The sequence below is a fragment of the Corvus kubaryi genome, unplaced genomic scaffold (assembly GCF_017639235.1).
Source record: "Corvus kubaryi isolate FWS band 111438036 unplaced genomic scaffold, C.kubaryi_AGA036_p1.0 137, whole genome shotgun sequence".
Lineage (NCBI taxonomy): Eukaryota > Metazoa > Chordata > Aves > Passeriformes > Corvidae > Corvus > Corvus kubaryi.
This window is the reverse complement of record NW_024580671.1, coordinates 30,732,841-30,756,404: the sequence shown is the minus strand read 5'-3', so window position 1 is coordinate 30,756,404 and position 23,564 is coordinate 30,732,841. Positions and strand designations below refer to the sequence as shown.

Sequence of the window (23,564 nt, the reverse complement as noted above, 5' to 3'; positions counted from 1 at the left end):
AAATGGTGCAAAGCCAAAACACAACATGCTAATATTTTCTGGTGACGTGCATAAGTTTTGGGTTTTTTTAATCTACTCAGGAATTGATGAGAAGTAGTAAAAATTTGTTTTTAATATGACTTCATCCTCCTCATATCCTCAATCATCTAATGAAAAAGACAGATGATGACTATCTTAATTTCTAAAATGTATCCATGTATAAAATCCACCAGCATTTTCACCTTTTATTGACCCTATCTTAGAATTTGGATGGTACACAAGCTGGCAGAATGACAACCAGGAATTTAATCAATACAATACAAAGGTAGTTCAAGGTTCTTGAGCTAAATGACAAAAGGAAGGAGGAGGGGAGGAAAAAGGGGTAGGGGTGGGTGTTGAAGGAAAGAACATAATTGAAAGCTGCACCTTCTTAAAATTTTCTTAAGAAAGGAAGGACTATTGAAATAAAATAATCAAGTGCTCTTGGATCTCAATTGAAAATGTGAGGGCAAGACAAGGGCAGAAATATAGTAAAAAGTGTTACAAATGAATGGGTTAAAAAAGAAACAAAAAAACCCAAGAGAGACATGAAGGATGAAGTGTGAGGTAAAATTAGAGGAGAGTTGTAATATTTTTTAAACATAGTCAAGTGCTCTTTCATCACCTGATGATTTTTTCCACAGCCCTGAGAAGTATACCTTATAAGCATGCTCAAGGAATCAGGGAAAAAAATAACTCAAATGAAGGAATTATTTTTTCATTATAATGTTTAAAATCTTGTACTTAGTATTTGTGGCCCTCAATACTCAGCCATGTCAAAATTATCTCAGTAAATGTGGTTTTTCTTGACTGACTTCTGAAGAGCTAAATATTAGACAGGGCTTAAAGGTTCACTTCACATGGTTTTTCTGGTTAAAAAAAACCCAGTTAATTCAGTGAATACATATCAGACACACTTAGAGATAGCAAAGTAATAATTATATCATGACTGCAGTGACAACCATGACCTTTCGGACAGGAAAGTGATCAAGCCTGAGGTTACACAGCATGCTTGGGATGGATCACAACAAACTGCATTCATCATTTTACAGGTTATGCTGGGATCTCTGTGTGGTATATATGGTGCCCAACTTCTGTGCAAGCACAAAACCCCACAAAATTAAGAGCTAATTTTCAATTCACTTTTAATGCTGTTTTCTATTAAAGATTTCATATATAATTCATAAATATAGCTATTCTTTCTTGTTTTTAAAGACTTTCTTCCAAACCAGCTTCATATTTTTCTCTCAATCTACTGCAAAGCTCTTGAATTTTCACATAACTAACAGCAGTGGTACCAATTATCACTTCCCTGCTCTGTCAGGCTGTTAGCATTCCAGGTTGCCCCAAACTGTGACTTTATTTTTAGCTGTAGTACAGCCTAGCATCTATAGAGTAGTGCAGATGAGCAGCTCAATTATCATCTTTTATTTGCATCCCTTTTGCTTCTACCAGTCCTTAGTTAAATCACTCCAGAAGATACTTTTCCATGATCTACTCTGAATCTCATTACAAACCTGATAAAAATTATATTCTATTTTCACTGTTCGCATGAGTCATAGAAACACCCAGCCTGAAACCCCCCCAGAAGTGTTGGCTTTGTTGGGCTTTGAGATGCAGCTATTTCTGAAGTTCAATTTTAGACCTTATGAAGGACTAACTGATACCAAATGACACGCAGGAAAAATGGTGACTTCTGACTCACCAGTTCCCGGGAAAAATATCTGATAGCACTGATAGAAATAGCTTCATGGTCCCTGCTTCAAAAACCTTAGAAAATCATGTTTATTATACATAAGTTTAGTACAGTTCATGTGCAAGAGTGGAAACTCGCTCAGAGATACTAAAAAGGGAGAAAGGAAAAGAATTAAGTTGAAAAGGCTGCTCAGTAAACACAAGGAGAATGTGGCACATTTTGATAATGTGCCTTACAGACTTGACTCTTGCATGCTTTCCCGTTTCTGTGTAGAAACAATTCTTCAGCAAATAAATCTCTAACACAGAAAATGCTTCAGCCAAGTGCAAAGAACAAGGCTTGTCCATAAAGAAAAGTTGCATATCTACACTTACTACAAGTAACCCTCCATACAGGAAAGGACTAAATAGAAGGGTAAAACACCTACAGCTTTCAGTAAGATCATACCAGTTTAAACTGAAAATGTACTAGCATATCATCACTAGGAAGTGTAGTGACTTCTCAAAATGTGTATCTATGATTTTTTTTTTAAGAGGGAAGAAAATAATATTTTTACAAATTTGTCCTGCCCTCATTTTAACTGGTTACACCTATCCATCATGAATACCATACATTTATATATACATGCATCAATACATACTGTAGTAGTTGGTAAAATGTATAGAAAGCCCATCTGCCCCATCTCTTTTCTGATATCTGTCTTCCCACTTACATTTTGTCAAATTAATAACTTAAAATGAGGCAATGAGGCAGGCTTGAGCAGCTTGAAGATCTTGGGTCAGGAAGAGATAGACAACAATAGCACTACAGCACTTGTCTGCAGTATAACCACAACTTAGCCCAGAGGAAAAAAGAAGAAAAAAAAAAACCCTCAACTTGTACATGGCAGGATCTTACAGAAAATGATGTTTAGGCCAGGATTTGGTAGTAACGATTAATACATTCATCCTAAAACATGCATTACCACCATTTCAATGCAACATGTATCAGCCAATGTAACCACACCTTCTGCAAAAGCAACTGCTTGTATGTTTCTGTTTCAGAAACTTAGAACCGCACAAATAACCTAACAGTGCACTAAGTCATTTTACCTCATTAAAGGCCAAGGCAGTTGTGGTTTGTACCTTACTCTGGAAATTTAAGTGTGGCTTATAACTAAGGACACTGCAGTCACTCCACTAAAATCTTTTCAAAACAAAGCTGTATCAACTTAGAAAAGCAAAGCACAGTGCTCATGGTGCAACAATGTTATGCATAATTTGACATGAAGAGGAAGTTTGGTTTATTAGACATTTATAATCACTAGGTGATCATTACCCCATCAGAGCATGTGATCTATAGAAAGCTGCTCTTCAAATCAAATGAAGCACAGACAGAAACAGAGCTCAAAATGAATAGTTGAAGAGTTTCAAACTAGGAAATTCAATATGCAGGAATCCAGTTAATAGCACTAAGAAATTAATCTTATTACCTTAAGAAAGAATCTCTTATCTGTCCTAACAGGATTGTAGGAGGCAAGGTAAGCAGCTATTAGAAGAAATTTGGAGTAATAAGGAAGTTCCACATGGGTATGTGCTGAAAGTCCTATAAAATAAACAAACAGTTTATGAGTTAACCAAAAACCAGTCTGAACATCCACAAACTTCAAATTAGACTTCCCTGCATTCTTCTTCTTTTCCTTCTCTCCTGCTCTAGTGCCATAACTAAATGAGTATGGCTACTTTCTCAGCTCTATTATCACAGATACAAACTCAGGGAAGGGCCAAGAAGCATGGCACAAAGCTAAACTAGCATCCTGAAACCTTTTTGGACTCTCAGCAACTGTATGTGAAGCATCAGAGATTCATAAATCTTCCTGAAAAAAAAATATAAATAACTGCAGGCTACTGTCATTTAAGAGAATTTTTCTGGCAAACAAGGCAGATGAAGAGAGCTATTTAAATACAATGGCAATTTTTTTCAAGACTCAACCTTTAGACTGCTCCAGACCACCAAACAGCTTGTCCAGGAACAAGGCTGACATGGTGAAGAATGCAGCAGTGCTGCACTTCTGAAAAATAGTTCATCTAACAATTTTTAGCCACTGTTTTATATCCTAAAGAAAATGTTTTAAAAATTTTAAACTTGATCCATTTGATTTTGCCTCTTTGTACACATGTATACTTAATTAAGAATAAATACACACATTAAAACCCACAAGAACTACAGTCTCGTGAACATTTGCTTCCCCTCTTTTTTACTTTGTATTTTTTACCTTCACAGTCCTCTGCTCTTGTTTTACATGCTTATGCATAAGAATAGGATCATCAAACCATCCTTCATCAGCTGGCTAACTACAGAAACCATTAAAGCATTTCTCTCATGCCCTCTTTGCTCAGTTTTTTACTTCAAGAGTTTCTTGTTCCTTGTTCTGTGAAGTACCTGTACCTTTATGCTTTAATCCACAAATATCAGCAAATAAAGATGAAAGAATTAAATATGTTCAAAAGTTACAATTCAGGGTCCACACTATAAGGAGAGGTATTCTAGATGAGAGCTAATCATGATTTCCTCTCATGTAAGCACAAAAGAACAGCACTTTTAGTTTCATTTACAATCAAGAGATTCTCTTGTACTGCATGCTAATTATAAAATGCAACACCAAATAAACTCTTACAGATACACAATTTAGTTTAATGCAAAAATATCTGGTTTTTCTCCATTCTTCTGGTCAGCCAATATTGTATCATACATAGAACTATTTGATGATGTATACCTTTATTAGAGTTAGAATTTTATTTATTAGAATTTCTTTTTAAGCATGTTGCTATCAAATGCTGTTTAACAACATGACATTTTTTCTTACTACATATACCTATGAAAATGCATTTTAAATGAAGTCTCCCTTCTTGGGCTTGTCAGGCAAAATATTTCATGATCATCTGGGAGGCAGTTTAATAAAAACACTTTGAATCAAACTCCTTTGTTCAAAAATGTTGAAAATTCACCAATCATAAACCAAGTACAGGAAACAGTCTGATGATTACGCTTATCTGAAGAAATTATTTGTCATGATAAATAATACAAAAAAGTGTTCCCAAACTACACACTGGTCAAAAGACCACGACCAAGTGACATCACCAGGAAAATATTTTAGTATTCCTTCCTAAATTGTAAATGAAGGCTGACAAATATATCGAGATTCAACTTTCCAGCCTGTCTGAAGTATAAAATCAAAGCTCTATTTGTTCAAGGAAAGAACAAAGAGAACACTTGCAGTTCTGACATTTCTCTTTGCCAAGAAATCTGGACACAGGACATGTGTTTGTTTAGGAATGTGCTAATCCAGTGCAATACACCAGGTACAACATTCTCTTCTCCCTACTTGGACGATTCTGCCAGCTGGCACACAGAGGTTTGACCATCAGGGGTCAGGCCACTCCTCACCCCTTCTTACATAAGAAATACTGATGTAAAGAAGACTGCTTTTACCTGCAAAGGGTATTAGGAAAGGTTACTCCCAGTATACATGATAGGGGAAAAATAGTCCTTTGTAGAACGCCTCAAAAAACCTTGATTACCCTGAACTGTAACCGAAGACTAACAGGAAGCCTTGTCTGTGTAGTTTCATTCATGTGTTCTCAGATGACAGAGACCAAATCAAACTGAAAAGCACATTCCACATTACAAGCCCCTGCACAGTTACTGTGTTTTATACCTTTTAACTGCCCAGGCTCTCCACCATCATGTTGCAAACGCTCCCACTGTGAGCTGAAAGACAGATAATGCAAATATGTAACAATGAAGTATTTATTAGTCTTTTAGAGAAAACGACCTGCTTGGTATATGTATATTTTAATTTTGTGACACTGGCTAGGATACAGTTAGTGAGAGAATAATTAAAATACAAGGTCCTACTATCTTGCATGTAAATTTTAATAATCTGCAGACTATGTATTTGAAAAAAAAGAAAAAACCGAAAAATAATGTTTGATTAAGGCATAAAAGACCCATTCCTTCCCATCTAACCACCACGAGTAAGCAAATATCCACAGCGTTCCAAGTTTCAAGAATAATGCAGAATTGGAAAAAAAGTAAAAACACTGATAGTTTTGATTCTTTTTAATCTGCTTAATAACTTCATGTTTGTGAGAAAAAATACTATAATTACTTCATAATGTAATTTTGAAGTCAATGGAAGTCATCAAGATGGATTATCCTGTCAGTGAAAAATGCCCTCAAGTAGTTTGGTATCCTCCTAAACAATAGCAAAAAAATTCACTTTAAAACTTCCATTAAGGAATGACATTGCTAGAAATTTCGTATTTTGGGTCATTTTGTATGCCACAAGGGGATTAAAAAAAGATAAATTTGTTAAAGCTGTTTTGGCTTGTTTTTTAAAGCTCTTCATGAACAGGGTTTATCAGCCATAAGCCATAAACTTATGAAAACAGTGTAATGAGAGCTCATGTAATACTTAAATTACAATGAATGACAAACCAACTCATCAATGAGTTAAGGTTTTATCCAATGTCTATTTTACAGGCAGAAAAAAAAAGGTTCATTTTCCTTTCAGTTCAGGTAGCACAACAGCTGATAGCAAAGTTCTATTGCTATAAATTGCATGGTCAAGAAAAATTCAGAGTAATCATAGTTCTGTGGCCAGAAAAACTGATATAGTGACTTTAATTCCTGAAGCATTTACTGGTACACAGAAGTAAATCCTGGACAGAAAGCTGAAATTTCTAATAAAAATCAAGTCAAGCTCAAATTTATAATCAAAGAAAACTGTAGAGGGAAATTACTTATTTGAAAACAATTCACAAGCTATTTTGTATCATAATCTTTTATTATAACTTAATTAGAGTAGGCAATTACACAATATAAAAAGTCAGGAAGATCCCAAGTAGACTGTGTAATGAAGATCAATATTGAATACAAATAAATATCTGAGCCAAACAGAAAAATGCTGCATTGTACAGTGAAGCCCAGCTTGCACAAAGCAAAATCAATTCTCTTTTTGAAGGAGACATCTCTAAAACACTAGCAAAGGCTTCTACTATGCACTCAGGTTGTGACCAGAATACCCTATGGCCTCAATGACATTAAAAAGAAAGAAATCAGTATGTTTTTATCAAGATAAAGAAAACAAGCAATACTGAATGATCTCTCTTTACATGGTGTAACAACAGAATCACTCTAATCTTAAAGGTGGAGAGAACATTAAACCTAAGCCAATTATTACCACTGTGAATGAACACCACCATCCTTTTTTCTAGCAGTCTGGCAGCTTACAAAATAAACAAGGAATCTAAAGCAATATCACGAGAAATAGCCATTAACAGGACACCAGATTTTAATGCTGTCAAAAATGGCAATTCCATGTAAGAAAAAGTTTGTCCTTGGAAAAGAAAATAAGGGGTCAGAAAGTAGAGTCAGCAAACAAACCTAGCTCTATCAAAAAAAGCTAAGAAACACAGGTACTCAGAATCTGTAATGTCTCAAGAATTTTGAGGCTTGCACACATCCTTAGTTCCATGAGGATCTGCCGAGCTAACAAACATGGCAAAGTGTGTTTTAAACAGTGTCTGTATATTCTGGTGAGGGATTTCCATGCTTGGTAGTTCCATACATTACAGAAAATGGATCGAGCCTCAGTGAAAAGGAGAACAAAACCTGCTGCCACTGCTTTACTTATTGAATCCATTATATGCTACAAATACCATTTTGTTTAAATTTCCTCCTGAGATATACTATTTCTAGCAGTGTATGGCAATAAAGAAATGCACATTAAAGAAAAAAGATTACATCTAGCAGAAAAGGAACACTAGACATGAAACACAGTGAGAGGAAGGTTGTTAAAAACAGCAACCTCAACAAAGCAAACAAACCCATGCTCTCCAAATTACCTGGATATTTCCCGGAGATAAACAGTCTGCATTGCCTTCTTCAAATGAGGTTCAATATTTTTCCAGAGTTTGCGGGTGTCGCGTTCATTTGCTGCACCAAGCCAGAATCAACTCTATTAAACATTTAACTCATACAACACTCATACAAAACTCATCCTTGACACCTGAACAGTCACAGGCATGACACAGTCTAACACCCTGATTCTGACGTGCTGCTTTAGGATGATGCACCACCACCATCCATCCAGCAAGCACCTGTTCCTCTATGACTATTCTGAGATAATCTGTGTCAGTTTGACAGAACCTCTCCTCTTGGTTTCTGTCTTCTCTAGGCCTCAACAGAGAAATAACTTATCGCATTAATTTGCAGAAATCCTGATGGTTGAGTGAGGAGAAAGATCTATAGGAGGAAAGAAAATTTTCAGGGTATTTCCATCTTTGTTTCCTAAAAAACTACCACCAAATACCACGTACCGCTTCTGCTGCAAGTGCTAATGACTGGCTATGACTGGAACAAGCACCGCTGTCGTGACCTGAGAACCACTGTGTCACCACACCACAGGATCAAAGCAAAATCTTCACCAAAACCCACTGAACAGCACCTGCTCTCATACACCCGCTCAAACTAAGGACAGCGCCTTACCTTCCCCTCTGACCACTGGTTCACAGTATTTAGCAAAATTGAGTGCTGCCTACAGAAAGCAAAAAATAGAACACATTAAAGTACTACCTATCTGATCCAGCTACAGAGTATAACTAGTAGGGTAATTCATTCCTTTGCAAAACCAACAAATTCTTTTTCAGTCAATAATTATGCCACTTGCTTACAAACACTACACTGTAAAACATGGTAACATTTTTGTACCATAAAATACAAAGAGAAGCAATCTATCACAAGTTACATGGCTTTGAGCTCAGCAAGATCTGTTTACTGTACTCAAGGGGTTGCATTGTTTTAAACTAACATAACAATTTATCATTATAAATGCAATAAAAATGTTTTCATGAACTTACTCCCTTCATTTTCACATAAAACTTTCCGTTCCAGGAGAAGTTCAGCACACTTAAACACACACAGAAATTATTTATTTTAAAAAATCAACCAATCACAAAAAAACCTGTTAACATATTCCATATGCAAATGAACTTCGTTTGCCTGAAGATTAAGAGATTTTTGACAATACTATAATCTAGACTTTCCTCTAAAATGTTTACATCAATATCACACAGAATTTTGTAAAACACCAATCCTCATATTTCATTCTCTTTTTGTCCTACTGCACTTTAATAAATCTCTTTGCTAATATACAAAACTCAATGCAGTAACTTCGATTTATAAATCTAATAAAATTCCAGAATGTATTATTAGTAATCACACATAATAGCATATACATTTAGAATCTATATTAGACACTAAGGAGCTCAGAAGCCTACATTCAGTTTTATGTGTCTGTCACTATCTTCTACAGAAGAGACTTGTCAACCACATAAAGAATTTAGGGTCCAATCACATAAGTATTTTCATAGTGTTGCACAAGCAAATAGTGCATCTAAAGCTAATGAAATTCTCTTAAGCAGAGCCACTCAAGTACATGTCTGCAGGAACTGTGACCCCTGTTTTCTATTTCTGTCTCCAGCAATCTCATTTAAATATAAAACCTGTATGGTTAACAGACAAGTTCAGCTGAAATTTAGCAATATGTTCCTGAGGGAAACACAGGCAGAACATTCAGATCATCTCTTGAGCACCGATTTGTTCGCTGATACCATCAAACTTGTAAAATTTCCTTGTACACAGTATAGTTATTTAAATAATAATTGAATAAGATGTTTGTTATTGCTATTAAGCTTTTCTTATGCAAAGGTCACCATCAAGTAATTTAATTTTCTTCTGTTAAGTTTGTTTGCTACTACATTATATGGTTAAAATGCCTTTTTCCAAATACTTTCAATGTATTACCAGAAAACCACACAGCATTGGAAGCCCTTTACAGCCACCAAAACGACTGCAACTTTTGTTAGGGATTTTTAGGGCAACTGCATTTTAAGCTAACACATTCTTAAGAGGGAAAATTTACACTAGATATAAAGAAGGCTTTTTTACTATGAAGGTGGTGAGACATTAACAGGCTGCCAGAGAAACTGTAGATGCCCCATCCCTGGAAGTGTTGAAGGCCAGGCTGGATGAGGCTTTGAGCAGGCTGGTCTACTGGAGGGTGTCCCTACCCATGGCAGGAGAGCTGGAACTAGATCTTTAAGGTCCCTTCCAACCCAAAACATCCTATATTCTCTAATTTTCTCTTTGTCCATATTCAACAATAAATCTTGACTTTCAGAGCAACAATAAACATAGACTTTCATTTGGCAAAAGACAACCCAAAACAAAACAACAACTCTAAAGAAGCTCATCTCACCAGATGCTGAAGTTCTTTCAGGTCCCTACAGACCATGTAGAAGACACCAAGTAAAATATTGATATATGCAGAGTAGAAATCTGCAGAATATTCTGGGGGATGATTCTGAGACAAGATCTTCTGCAGATGTCCTGTTTAAAAATAAACGTTGCTTGTTTAAAGCCAACTTAATGAATTGACCACATTTGTGGAAAAACAAACAATAGCCATCACTAAAAAAAACCGCAACAAAATCCAACGAAACCTACACTGATTTTAAGAACCAGCAAATGTCATGGAATCAAAACATTACTTTGAGATGTTCTGGCAAGTGGAAAAAGACAAGACCTTTAGAGGTTGTGTGAATATAGGCTTTTACATTCCAGTAGCTATTACATATTCCAGGTTCTGTAAAAGGCACACTGATAAACATGCAAACAACCTTTGAATGGCCTTTTGACAAAGTGTTCTACAACCCCCAAAAAGCAGGTTTAAAAATTAGTTTACCTATGCTGTAATCAGGAAAATACATGGTGAATGGCTCAAAGCATCCAACGTTTGGACGGAACAACTCCCACACTATTTCACTGAGCAGGACAACTGTCACATTTCTGTCAGTCTACACAGGGAAGAGAAAAAACTGAATGAGAGAGTGACAGGCAGAGAAATAACAAAATAACAGTGCATGTTAGAGCATCAATGAGAAAAATTATTATTGTGACTTTTCTGTTTCACAAAAACCATTGAATTCAGAGTTTATTACTATGCTAGTAATTTGTATTAAAGCTTCAGCTGGCCTAATCAGGCAGCTCATACATTTGCAAATCTTCATAATTATATGATATTTCTCTCCAACCCTTGCCATTTCACTGACATGTAAGTTTTGTGGGGTGATACACAATACCAAATAGATTCCATCCCAAAATTAAGAGAACATTTTACTTTAGTAATTAAACACAGACTTTCAGAGCAAACAGGAAAAGTTAAAAAGCAAAAAGAAATCTCAGCACTTCTGGAACCAAGCTATCTTGTACTTTATTTTAAAGGCAATCTGGTCTTTAAAAACAAACACATACATCCCAAACCAAGCATGTAGTAAGTATTACCTGTTTACTTTCCCAACTGTTTTACTAGTTACCAACAATGGGGCTGTTCACAGTAACATATTCTTTTTAACCAATTTTTTATTGACAAAATACCTGCCTCAGGTTGGATGTTTTGGTCAATAAGTAACAAAATGCTTCATATTACAAACAATATTCCTTATTTTGGTCACCCTTAAAAATATTAACTACTTAATATGAAGCTAAAACTATCTGTGAAGATGATGTGTCATTCTCCCTCTTTGCAAGGTTTTTGCAACCATACCAAAAATTCTGAATAACAAAAGATGTTTTTAAATATGGTTCTTCAAGAAAGACATTTGAAAACTATTGAGGCACCTCCATAAAACAAAAGGAAGGAACCTGACTGAATTGACAGTGCTGTGAATATGAGCTATGAATGACTTAAAAGAAGTTTAAATGCTATTCCTTTCCCTGAAATTTAGTGAGAATCTTCTTTTTTTTATCTCACTTTTCCCACTTCTTGGTGAAGTGGCACCCACCCATATTCTTGACTGTTTCTTCTTCCTTTTTTTAATGGAACATAAATATTTTTTGCCCTTTCAATAATACAGTATCTTCCTGCATTTCTTTCTGTTGGTTTCCTCTCCCAGAATTCCTAATGTTCACAAGTACTAAGATATGTTCAGTTTACTTCCTGACTGATCATCCAATATAAAGAACTTCAGCACTTGCCACCAAAATTCTCAGAGAAATCAAGCATCCTGGACCTATTCTTCAGCAGCAACCCTCCAGTCCCATGATATCCTTTACTACTAGTGGAGTTTCTGGTCTGTTTTCACTTCAGGAAAGGAAGAGATGCAGTAGATTCGCACCAACAACATTGCTCTGCAACACTGACTGCACAATTGTTTTAAAAAGTCTCCCCAGTCCAGAATCCAGAATTCAGGCAACTGGAATATCAGCATTCAAGAAGACAGACAAGCTTATTTGGAGGTTACTTTTGAATTTGGGAGTGTTCCTCTGAAACATTTAAGTTTTAGTCTATGGGGTTGTGATCCCTGAACAGCATTATAAACCCAATTTTGCCTCCTTTCTCTGCAGAACAGGTTGTTTCTGCTTCAGGAGCAGCATCATCCAGAACATGGGCAGAACAGACAAAAAGAGACAGAAAATGCACCAGCTGTCAGGATTAAGAACACAGCTGTGGATCAGTCTTCATTCAATAGAGAAATCAATGTGACCAGAAGATTAAGAGCACCACTAAAAGCTTTGAGATAACAAGTATAATTTCAGCTATTTACATGTTCAGACATTTCAAAGTACCAGCAACTTCTGGTTTTGTCTTGTTTCTTTTTAGGAAATGTACCATTTGTCCTTATTTCAAAGCAAAAGCTTTGATGCTTTAGAAGTGAGAAAGGAAAGCACACAGTGGTTTACTCCAATCAGAAACCTACCGCAGCACAATTCCAGGAGAAGTGTGAGAAAACTCTAGCAAGTCAAAGCACGTTCACAGCTGCTGAGCTGTACAGCTCCAGCCAAATTAAACAGCTGGTAGTCTCCTGAAGATCTCATTCTTAAAAAGACAAATAATCTAGAAAAGACAGCTACATATCTGACACAAGCCTCCAAAGAATCTGCAACACATCAGATTGTAAATAAGATACCATTAACCACAATTTAAAAAAAAAAACCTAAAGTGTCTAATAAAAATCTCCCAATGTTTAAATTCTAGTTTGGTTTCTAGTTTTGACCACTGTTTTGGGGGAGTGAGGGTTAATTTCGCAACTTTTCTCATCTACAGAATCACTTATCTGTGAGCCTGGATGTACAGATACCACATGTTCAGTTACTTTCAATATGCAGGACACATACAATAATTTCTTTCCAGACACTTACCAACTCTTGAAGCCTAAGAAATGCTGGCAGGATGTTTGCTTCCATTTCCCTCAGCTGTTCTGCTCTATCCAGAACCTTTTAATAAAACAATTATATTATATAGACAAAGTCAACTTCCACCCTCGCATGGACTTAAAATAAATTCTTAGCTGCTGGAAACTGAATTGGAGAGATTATTGCTACAAATGTGCTTCCAGGAAGCCCAAGCAGCTCTGCATCTAAAATGCATACAATCCCTAGACAACATTCTCATGCCTTATGGCAGGAAGAACTATTATTCAAGTCCAGTCAGGAATATCACAACAAAGTCATTATATCCTTAACAACCACTGAAACCTCAGTTTTTGCTCAAAATTCTTCTTATATTTTAAAAGTGCATGCAGTACAGTAGCACTGTAAATACTTGCTTACTTCTACGAGAGTTATCTTTTCCCACTATGAAATTACTTTTCAGAAACAAGTAAGAGCTGATATTTTCAAAAAATTAGCTATCATCTGGAATTCGCTGAACTGAATTTTGAGAAAAACTTTTCTTGCCATAGTTTGTAGCCTAGAAATTTACAGGACTTATTGTAGGCAAACCCCACATAGCAGTAACAGATGCGTAGCATATGTACAGCTTAAACAAGAAACAACTTAAGCAAATAACATTTTGGAGTCTGGAGAAGAAAAACAGAAGCATGAAGACATGCATGTTTATCCTTTGGTAAAAAATGTGTATTCCCAGTACCCCTAAAATCTTGACAAGAATGGAAAAAAGAGAATAGAAACACATTTCTTTTGTGGCTTATATACTACTTGCAGTATAAATCTAAATCTGAAATTCATTACTTCTTTTGAATTATTGCTGTTGAGATAAAAACTATAGGTCCCTAGAAAATTATATTTTCTATCCTATTACATATCTTCACTCTACCAAAATCTTATGACATCTCTCATTTCTGTTGCCCACTGTAAGGAAAAGAATTTTATGTGGACAACCAAACATTTTCTGAAAATATTATTTCAAAATCCTACCACACAAACCTGAAAGAACTCTCTCTGCATGAGTATCTCACACTTCTTGGGAATTTATTTAAAACTACAACATATGATTTTACATTGGTATCTGCACTTGATTCATGTAATAAATGACTTCAGGAATGAAAACTGCTTCACACTACAGACCAAAGAGAGGCTTCATATTTTTACTAGTAAAATAGTGGTTATTGGACCCAGTGACATGCAGCTCCCAAACACAAAGATTTAAGGTCTTGACCTGAGCAGATCGCACTTTTTAGGTAAATGGGAAACAAACTACAGTTCCTACTTACAGCAGAAAAAATACACTGTGACCCTGGCTTGTGGAAAAAGTCAAGTGGTTCACAGAAACAGCCTTGCCCCAGGTCTATAAATCTATGTCTTATTCTTTAGTGTCCATGTAAACTTGTCACTCTACAATTTTTTAAAAAAGCCTATACTTTCTAAAACTGGCTGCTCACTTACATTAAAAAAGTAGCTTGATGCTTCTGTAAGTGCTAAATATTGTAAATGTAAAAATGACTACAAGTTATATCTGCTCCAATTTTTCAGGTCGTTAAAATGAATAAATTCATTTTTCATAAGTAATCACAAGCATTCAGCACCTATGCTTGGGTTAAGAGAAAAACTGAGATTCCTTTTCTTGAAAGTAAACATTTATCTTAATTTACTGAGTTAATTGAGCTGAAATATTGCATTATTTACTACCGAAATTAAATAGAATAAGTTAGCATTGCCAGTTTATGCTAGCAGCATGCTGGTTTTCCATCAGTCTCAATTTAAACTGCTCTACAATAAATCCAGACGGCATAAGTTAATAAATATGAATTGATTTCTCCCATTCCTGTCTGTTCCCATGCAGAAGGTAACTGAAATACTAATTTAATACTTAATTCTTCATATGCAACAACTATTTTCATGATACAATTGAACCTTTGTAGTTATTTAATGCTTTATTTTCTACAACCGTTGTTCAAGAACTTTCTAATTTTCTGAGTGATGCCAATTTTCATAGAATACATGAAGAATTCTTTACTGCAGTAGAATAGTTTTTAATCCAAATATTAATCTGAAACTAAAATTTTACCATAAGAAGTATTTTGCGAAATTCACTGACGGTTATTAGAGAGATAAATTTTGTGCTTATGGAATTGCTGACGAATGTCAACACACTTTTGTGACAGTGAGTTACTTGTCTATTTATAACTTGTTATCTGTTTTACATGTTGGTACATTGTTTTCTTCATTGCATTTTTAAGAAGTATGTCAAATTTATTAACCCTGTGACCTATAGGAAACGATGAGATAGTAGTTTCCACTAAACATGATGTGAAGTTATTTAACTCAGTGGCTAAGTATTTTTAAATGAAAATAAAACTTCTTTAACTATAACCTGTGAAACAGAATGAAAAATGTTCGGTATAATTATGAACTTCTTGTTTGATTGCAAAAAACCCCCAAAGCAGTATGGGCACACTGAGAGCTCAATGACCCCGGGTAATCACTCTGCATGTTTCTCACAGCAATCAATCTTAACCACATTCTTGTTTTCTTATATAATCAATTTCAACTCTTTTAAAAAAACCTGAATTCCTACTGCTGGCCTGAAATTTCAGTCTGTATATTTTGCAGGTCCACAATATATATATACATTTACACATCACTAATACTACAGCCTTCATATTGTCCTTTCATCAGACCTCTTGTATGACTAAAACTTGTTTCCATGTTCATCTCTCAGCACAATAAATGCTGTTATAGATGTCTGCAAATTTTGACCCCTTCATGTAGTTACGATTATCACATTAAAAAACCCCAAAGACCTAAACCAAATCCTAGTCTTCTAGTACTACATTGATTCAATCATTCCTGCAACCTAAATTCTGATTATTTTTCCTGCAATCTGCTGTTTATTCCACTTGAGCATATCATCAATTTTTTCATTGCAAACTTTTTTTTCCACCTTAATTTTAAAACTACAGGTCCTGTTTCAGAGGGCCGAAAGTGTAGCTGAAGATGAAAAATCTCAAAAGCACTTTTACAGAAGAAGTTATGCATTTCAGTTCCTTAATATTATTCTTAAGCTCTATTCTAGCCAACCAAGCCTTGTCAATTGCATACTCCATATTCCCTTCTGCCCTATTCCCCACCTCTGGTTTCTCATTTGTGAAGCTATTTTCACAAGGAAGCAGGTAAGCATGACTCACTAATAATAAAACAAATACAGGCTCTCTACATTTAAATACTTTGTAACACTATTACAAGAGCATCTGTCTTACCAGAGATTATGGAGTTGTGCAGATAAGCAATGTCTTAAAACCAGGGTTGCTAGAAAATCATCTTTTTTTGCCTTAGGTAGGTTTGACTACTGGTGCTATTTTGTAGGTTAGGTTTGATGCTCCAATTCAAATGTGTGGTATAATTTATGCTCATTATTAGTTATACTATATAGTTTTTCTGTCAAAAAAATTGTAAAACCAGCAAAAATAGAGAACCTCACCTAAAGCCCGTAAACCAACAGAAGGAATCTGTCAGCAGGTTCTGAATGAGGTCTACAGCAAAATTTTGTGCAAACTGCTCTATGAGGCACACATTTCACAGTCAAATTATTGATAGCAATTACTTACACCCTCTTAGCAAGAATGGCACTGGACAATAAAATGAAATTACTTACAATGTATAATGTTTGATCTTGCAGCTCCCGACTCGCCACAGCTTGTTTAAACAGACGAACAAAGTCATTCAAAGTATCACAATGCACAGGACAGGCCTGCTCTGTGTCAGAAGAAGAGCTTTGCAACTGGATGAGAATTTCTTCTAGAAGAAGTCGTGATGTAAAGTACTCCATACAGTTCACAAACACATGAGGAAGCTGAAGAGAACAAGAAAAATGATACAACTGTATTTGGCTTTTTCAGTGTAAATACTCCAGAAATAGTTTTCTGTTCCATATGAGAGAACGAAAGAAACCATACCCTGCCAACAGAATATAGAGCAAAACAAAAAAAAAACCTTGTTAAAAAAAAGGGATCAATTATGTACCTAGTCAAAATACTATGTATCACAAACTGAAGAGAGCTGATGAATGTTCAAATGGAACCGTGTACCTTCTAATTATGTTTAAAAGCTGAAACACAATGTATCCTTTAACTTTGTTGAAAAATTGTGAGCAATACATAAAAAGAAAACCAAATAGCATTTAGTTCAAAGAAATTTAGACAATTGTAAGACATTACAGTATCATAAAATGTCTTATTACAAATTACAGCGTCTAGAAAACACAGACATCTCAAACTTACATTACAAAGAAAGTAATCTAGGAGCACACTCCCCAGAATTACTCTGAATGCTTTTGGCATTCAGTGCACACAAATGATAAAGTGTAAGCTTCTATATCAGACTTGTGTGATCAGCATGATTGTGAAGAGTACTTTTAGAAAACCAGATCTTTTCAGAGCAAAAAGTTAGTGAAAAAAACAGGGTATGAGATACATTATCAGTATCAATTTAGTAATACTGAAAATCTACAATCATTTGTCTTTAAATAGAAGACACTATAACCAACAAAATATTACCAGTAGTCAAACCTATGTAAGGCAAAAAAAGATAATTTTCTAGCAACCCTATTTTTAAGACATAGCTTATCTGCACAACTCCATAATCTCTGGTAAGGCAGATGCTCTTTTTCACACTTAACATTAAAACCTCTGGAAAACATTAGTCACTGGGATGGAGCAATGTGTTTGTCTATAACCAAAAAAAAAAAAAAAAAAAAAACCCCAAGTACTTCGTTCCAGTCTTTCTACTTAAAATACAATATATGGCATATGATTCAGCAGATGTGGGGAAGTACATGCTGGCAATCCCACTCACATAGCAGGTAATAAAAAGCTTTTATATGATTTTGAACACCATTAAAAGGAAAGGGTTACATCACCAAAAGCAGCTATTCAAAGTGCTGCACCTCCATAGCAGAAGGAAAGCCAGGTGCCTCAGATGTGATTCATACCTCTACATTACATAGGAGACACCTAAACATGGTACAAGACATTCTGTAGAAAGAGTTGCTGCTTAGAACCAGCTGCTTTCCAGGGTCTGGCCACATCTTTGGATACAGTGCCAGAGGTCAGCACAGTGCTGTGAGCAATGCATGAAAAGGCTACTTCACGGAAGAGAATCACAAAACCCTGCCTTCTACTCTTCTCCCTCTGCAGAATTTTTTATGAAGGGGGTTTCCACATAAAACCCAGTCCTGCAGGAAAGTGATGAACTCACTGTGGACAAGCCAAAAGCACCAGGGCCATAGAAACACGTAAGTGGAAATTTATGGTTTAGGCATTAAGTGGGCACCTGTCATCGGATTTAAATCCCTGAATTTCATGACTGACAAAAACAGAGATATTAACAGATCTAGATGAAAATTTCTGTAATGACACCCTTCAACTTAGGAGGACTTTAAAACATGTTTTGGGAAAAATTAAAACAAGGAGTCAATGGAGCTACTTCAGGCTAAGTCATGGAGACAAGCTGAACAATATTTGCCTCCTTTTTAATCTTTTTTAAACTTTCTTAAAAGTTATTATGATTTATATCGTATCTCAGTATGTACAACTTCATTTTATCCTAAGTGCATTAGTGAGAAGAGTGATGAATTCACAACACACTAAGTGGAGGAGAAGAATCAGGAAGGCAGAAATGGTTGAGGAAACAAACCATTTTGAGAAAGTAGAGGCTGTTTTGAGGAACCGTGGTTATAAATTGTAAATTCAATATCCACTGTGACCATTCTTACCTGTAAGGTAGTTAGAAGAGTTTGCATCACATAAGTCTTTCCACTAGATGTATGTCCATAGATAAAGATGGATGGAAAACTAAACTGCTGACGCTAAGGGGAGAAAAAAAAAAGCTGTTGCTGTTTCAATTCTTCTTTCTCATTCAATAGATGAAAGATTTATCAATGAACTTTCCCTCTTAAAGAAAAGTTATCTTCTAAATTGAGGCATTAAATATAAAATACACCAATTATCATGGAATTAACACAATCAAGTTTTATGTTTCATCTTCACTGAAATGATGGGAGGGTAAGTTGCAAGAATCAAGTATCACATAACTGTCAGTGAAACTGCTGTAACAAACAACAAAAACACACACACAGAGAAAAGCAGCGGGCTCTTAATTCAAATTAGTTAACTAACTGAAACTAAATCTTGGCAAGCCCAAATTGCAAGCCATACATTGCCCTACCTTCTGCAAACACTACAAACTGCCTTTTCATTAGCACCAAACAGAAAAGAATTAAATGGTATGCAAGTGGAGATGGTAAAGCCTACTTTTCTCTCACAAGGCAATATTTTATGTATCTACTTATTTAATGGTCCTGATGCTGTTTATTTCATGTAATTTTTTTCTTAAGATGCAGGGAAAATAACTGAATTGTTCTTTTTTTTTCCATTCTGAACAGGTACTTATTTTTGTGGTTTCATTTCTAAGAACTTTGTATCTTGACTTAAAAATGAATACAAAAATAAAATTTATGCTTTTTATGAAAAACACTATTCAATTTATCCAAGATGAAACACTCTTGTGCAAGACATGCAGGTTAGAGCATCTGTATATTTATCAAGAATTTAAGTATCTATTTTTAAGAAGAGTTGTTGCCACTATGCTTGTAATATATATATAAAACTTGAATGCTGTAATTTGATGTTATTATTTTTATCCATAGTTAAAGACAGAAAACAGATACAAATTTCCATTTTGCTACTGAATGTAAGCAGACATATAAATTGCTTATAAGTTTGCAGATAAAAATCCCTATTACTTTTTACCACAGTTTTGTGAAGCAGTAACAGAATCAACTAACAAGCCAGTGATTTCTGACTCTTACGACCAGCCTCAAAACTACCAAGAATCAGAACAATTTAATGTACTTAGAATTTAGGCACTCAGATATTAGATTAACACGTCAAAACCAAACAGAATTTCCACACTGACACTGAAAAAAAATTACCCCAGAACTTTAGGTCCGAAAAGAAGAGGCTTACTCCCTGGAACTAACTGGCAGACAGAACAGAGTCGTGGCAAAATGTGGCTTCAGAGAGAGCAAGGCACAAATACCTTTAAGTTTGTTTAAATCCTTCCAGCTGCAAGACAGCTTTCAACCTTCCAATGTACTAGAACCTACTGCCAAACACTAATGTGAAAGATGGGTAACAAAAAATAAAACCTCAACAAAGAGACAACCAAAGCATGTTCATGACATCAAAAAAACACTCTTAAATTTCTATTCTCCCCTCCAAGACAGTGGAATGTCTGTTCTCTTCAAACACAGAATACAAAAAGCACTACCTCTCCAAATATTGACAGCAACATGGACACCTGGGATTCTCGACATGGCACCAAACTTTCCAAGTGAAGCAGGTCAGATGCTGGGTATGCTGGATGTTCAAGATTAGGCATTTTGATATTCCTGTAGTTAGTCACCTAAACATGCACGTCCCTTCTGAGGTGCAGAGACAAGAAATAGAGTGATCTGGAAAATAAAAAGTTTTCATTATTATTTGCTTCCATATGCATGAAAGGGAAACAAACGGGAATTGACATAAAAACTGAACAGACATTCTAGCTCAGGATAAGGGTGTAACTATGATAGATTTAAAAGACTTTGGCAAAATTGGTCTTAACTATGTAAGGCATTATACAGACATTTCCACACCAGACAAAATGCAAAAAAGCAAATCAAAATGGAAAGGCACACAGGATATGAGCAATGAATACAAGAATGAATTTTCCTAGTTTAGTTAACTGAGGAATTACATATTTAGTTCTGGTTTTATATACACTTAAAAGTAGCAAGAGAATGAAAATAAGTAAAGTAGATAATTCACAGATCATCACCTCCCTGAACAGTCAATAAAATAGGATTTACTAACAACAGGAAAGACATAGGACATAAGGAAAGATAAGGATGACAAAGTAATAGCTCTCTGGCTGCTTACAGGAACGCTTACCCCATCTTGAAAGCAGCAGAGGCATATCAAGAAAATTCAGTTGATGGCAAAGACTAGAAATACTCCTTAAAAATAGTAGGAGTCCAAACCAGTTACATAAAACTGTAATATTAACACAAATCCACCTTTTAGACAAGGACTAGACAAGGAAAAACAAAGGTCTTGATTGCTGTAACACTGGGAAGGCTGGATTTTAGTGACTGAATATAGAAAAACACCTCAGTCAAAGACATACTTTGTCTGCACTTCCAAAGCTGCTGGAAAGATGCTACTTTTACCTGTTGTGATACAGACAACATGCAGAGAGTCAACTGAAGTAACCTCAACAGCTGGATTCTGACTTTGTCAAACATAACATAACTTGACAATCAAAAAGAAAGTTTAGAAATTTCATTAAGGCAATAAGGATACCAACTGACAGGATTATCTCTATGTTATCAACATCAAGATAATAAAGCACTGCAAACACTTTTAAACAAACATGTTATGCTGGGTATAAGTACAACGGCACAGGAAAAAATATTAGGTTAGCAGAAGAGATCAGAAATAGCAGGGGAAAGGAAAAAAACTTCTGAAGGAGAAATGCAATAGCGGATTGCACTAACAGGAGAGCCACTGGGGTACAAGGAGGTTAGTAAATGCAAATGTATCTATAGAATAGTTTAAAACAGAGTTCCTTTTGGGATTAATCTCTGGTAAGTATTTCCATAAATAGATCTGAGAAAAGATTTTTTTCTTTTATTTTTACACTTTGCCTTCAATGCTTTCTGAGGCAAAAGCTGGGATTGTAGAATCATCAACAGGAAAATAAGTGGAATTAATGAGGAAAAAAAGGACATCCCTGATAATATAAGTAATCCAGTACTTGTAAATTATCATATCAGACATTATAATAAAGACACACTTAGATATCAAGACACTAGGTCTGAAGTGACTTGAAAAATAAGTCTATTTATAAGTCAATCACATATTAAGTATGGGAAATCAAAGTAATCCTGCTATCAGGGGCAAAAAAACCCCATAATCATATGTATCAAGCAAATTATTTCCTATACAGAGAACCACACAAATAGCCTTGGCCCATTTTAGCAGCTTTGAATGGGTCTGTGCATCTCTCCATAATAACTATTCAGTTGTCTATTCAAAATAGAATGAAGACACAAAAACCCAAACAGCTTGATTAAGGTTGCTCTCTAAAAAATTAGCTAGGTATATGAAGGATGAAAAGAAAAAAATTATGAGAGGAGCCTCTAAAACCAAGGACAAACAAGTGGGGGAAAAGTTCTAGAAAAGGCTGAAACAAGTTGTGTAAATTTAAGAAAAAAAGACAGCCCTTTTTCTCCACTGGCTGCATGAGGACAAGGCTTGACTGTGTCCTAAATACATCTAAAGCCATAAAGTACCACAGCTTTTCAAGGCCATTCCCAGCCAAACTTCCCTCCGGGGAAGCACAAATCGCCTGCTGATCGCACCGTATCTGCCAGCCCTGTCTGCTTCTCACACACCCCTGCAAATGGCAAACACATTTCAGCCCCTGGATGAAAACCTACATCTCCACTGGCTGTATGTAGGCGTCTTATCTCCAACGGGACCCCATTCATGAGCTCACAAAAGAAAGGATGCTTAGAGCAACGTGTTCACAAAACAATTAATTTAGATTACATGGCAATGATAACACAACGGTAAGTGTCAGCCAAAACTTGAATTCAGGATGTTCCAGGCCGGGGAAGGTTGCACGTGCGACTCCAACCAGACCACGAAGGTGCAAAAAGCACTTACTTTGCAGCTGAGACCAAGTAAGGCTGTTAAGAGCACAAATTAAACTTCATGGCGGGACTTCATGATTTACTAGGACTTCTCTCAACTCACTGGTCCTAAAATACCTACACTTGGCAGCCTTTTCACACTCTAGCATAAAAGATGACATTAAGAAAATGACAGCACTTAAGAGATTAGCACGATTCTGCGTCCCCTCAGGCCCTACAAGCCCCCTGGCCGGCACAGGCGTGCCTCAGCTGAGGGGGAATGACGACCCCCGGCCTCCACAGAGCGCAGCTTAAGGGCTCCTTCCGCCACGCGTGTGCGAGGCTGAGGGTGCTCCCGGCCCGGCGGGCGGCTCAGCCCGCGGCTGGTTTCGCTCCCGCACCGATTCCCACAGAGAAAGCGGAGCAGAAGCAACTCTGCCCCTTCTGCTTCTCACTGCCCTCCTTCCCGCCCGCCCCGGTTCCTCTCACCGGCTCCTCACTCGCTCCCGCTCCCGCCGCCGCGCGCGCCGCCGCCGCCCCGCCTTCCCAGGCCAAGCGCATGCGCTGTGGGGACGGCGGGTCTGCCTGGGGCGGGGCGGAGCGGCCGTGAGGGGGATCCGGCGCTTACCCAAGAGGGATGTCCCAGAGGATATCCTGTGTTATCCTACCGGGAGAGGTGCGGGGGCAGTGTGCCACTGTAGGAGCCCTAGGGCTGAGGCATTTATCCCACGGGGACAGGCGTGAGGGTGTTGCAAAATGCGGAACATGTAAACTTTTCCTTGAGAAAGGATGTTCTTTGATTTTTGTATGCATTGAAATCCAATCAACAAG

General features: G+C 36.4%; 1 protein-coding gene across 5 annotated transcripts in view; it reads right to left on the bottom strand.

Moving 5' to 3' along the window:
* Nucleotides 1-23,261, bottom strand: part of ORC5 (origin recognition complex subunit 5) — a 66,654-nt gene extending 43,393 nt beyond the window's left edge. For 4 of the 5 annotated variants that reach the window (XM_042018393.1, XM_042018394.1, XM_042018396.1 and 1 more), the window contains exons 1-11: nucleotides 23,223-23,261; nucleotides 20,327-20,510; nucleotides 18,771-18,863; nucleotides 16,653-16,850; nucleotides 12,959-13,033; nucleotides 10,503-10,614; nucleotides 10,017-10,147; nucleotides 8,246-8,294; nucleotides 7,603-7,693; nucleotides 5,412-5,464; nucleotides 3,186-3,298 (exon numbers count right to left, since the gene is read on the bottom strand). In XM_042018393.1, coding sequence (XP_041874327.1) covers nucleotides 3,186-3,298; nucleotides 5,412-5,464; nucleotides 7,603-7,693; nucleotides 8,246-8,294; nucleotides 10,017-10,147; nucleotides 10,503-10,614; nucleotides 12,959-13,033; nucleotides 16,653-16,850; nucleotides 18,771-18,863; nucleotides 20,327-20,437 — 1,026 coding nt within the window. In that variant the 5' untranslated portion in view covers nucleotides 20,438-20,510; nucleotides 23,223-23,261. The remainder of the gene's footprint in view (nucleotides 1-3,185; nucleotides 3,299-5,411; nucleotides 5,465-7,602; nucleotides 7,694-8,245; nucleotides 8,295-10,016; nucleotides 10,148-10,502; nucleotides 10,615-12,958; nucleotides 13,034-16,652; nucleotides 16,851-18,770; nucleotides 18,864-20,326; nucleotides 20,511-23,222) is intronic. The other variant, XM_042018397.1, reaches the window with a different exon arrangement.
* Nucleotides 23,262-23,564: the final 303 nt, after the last annotated feature.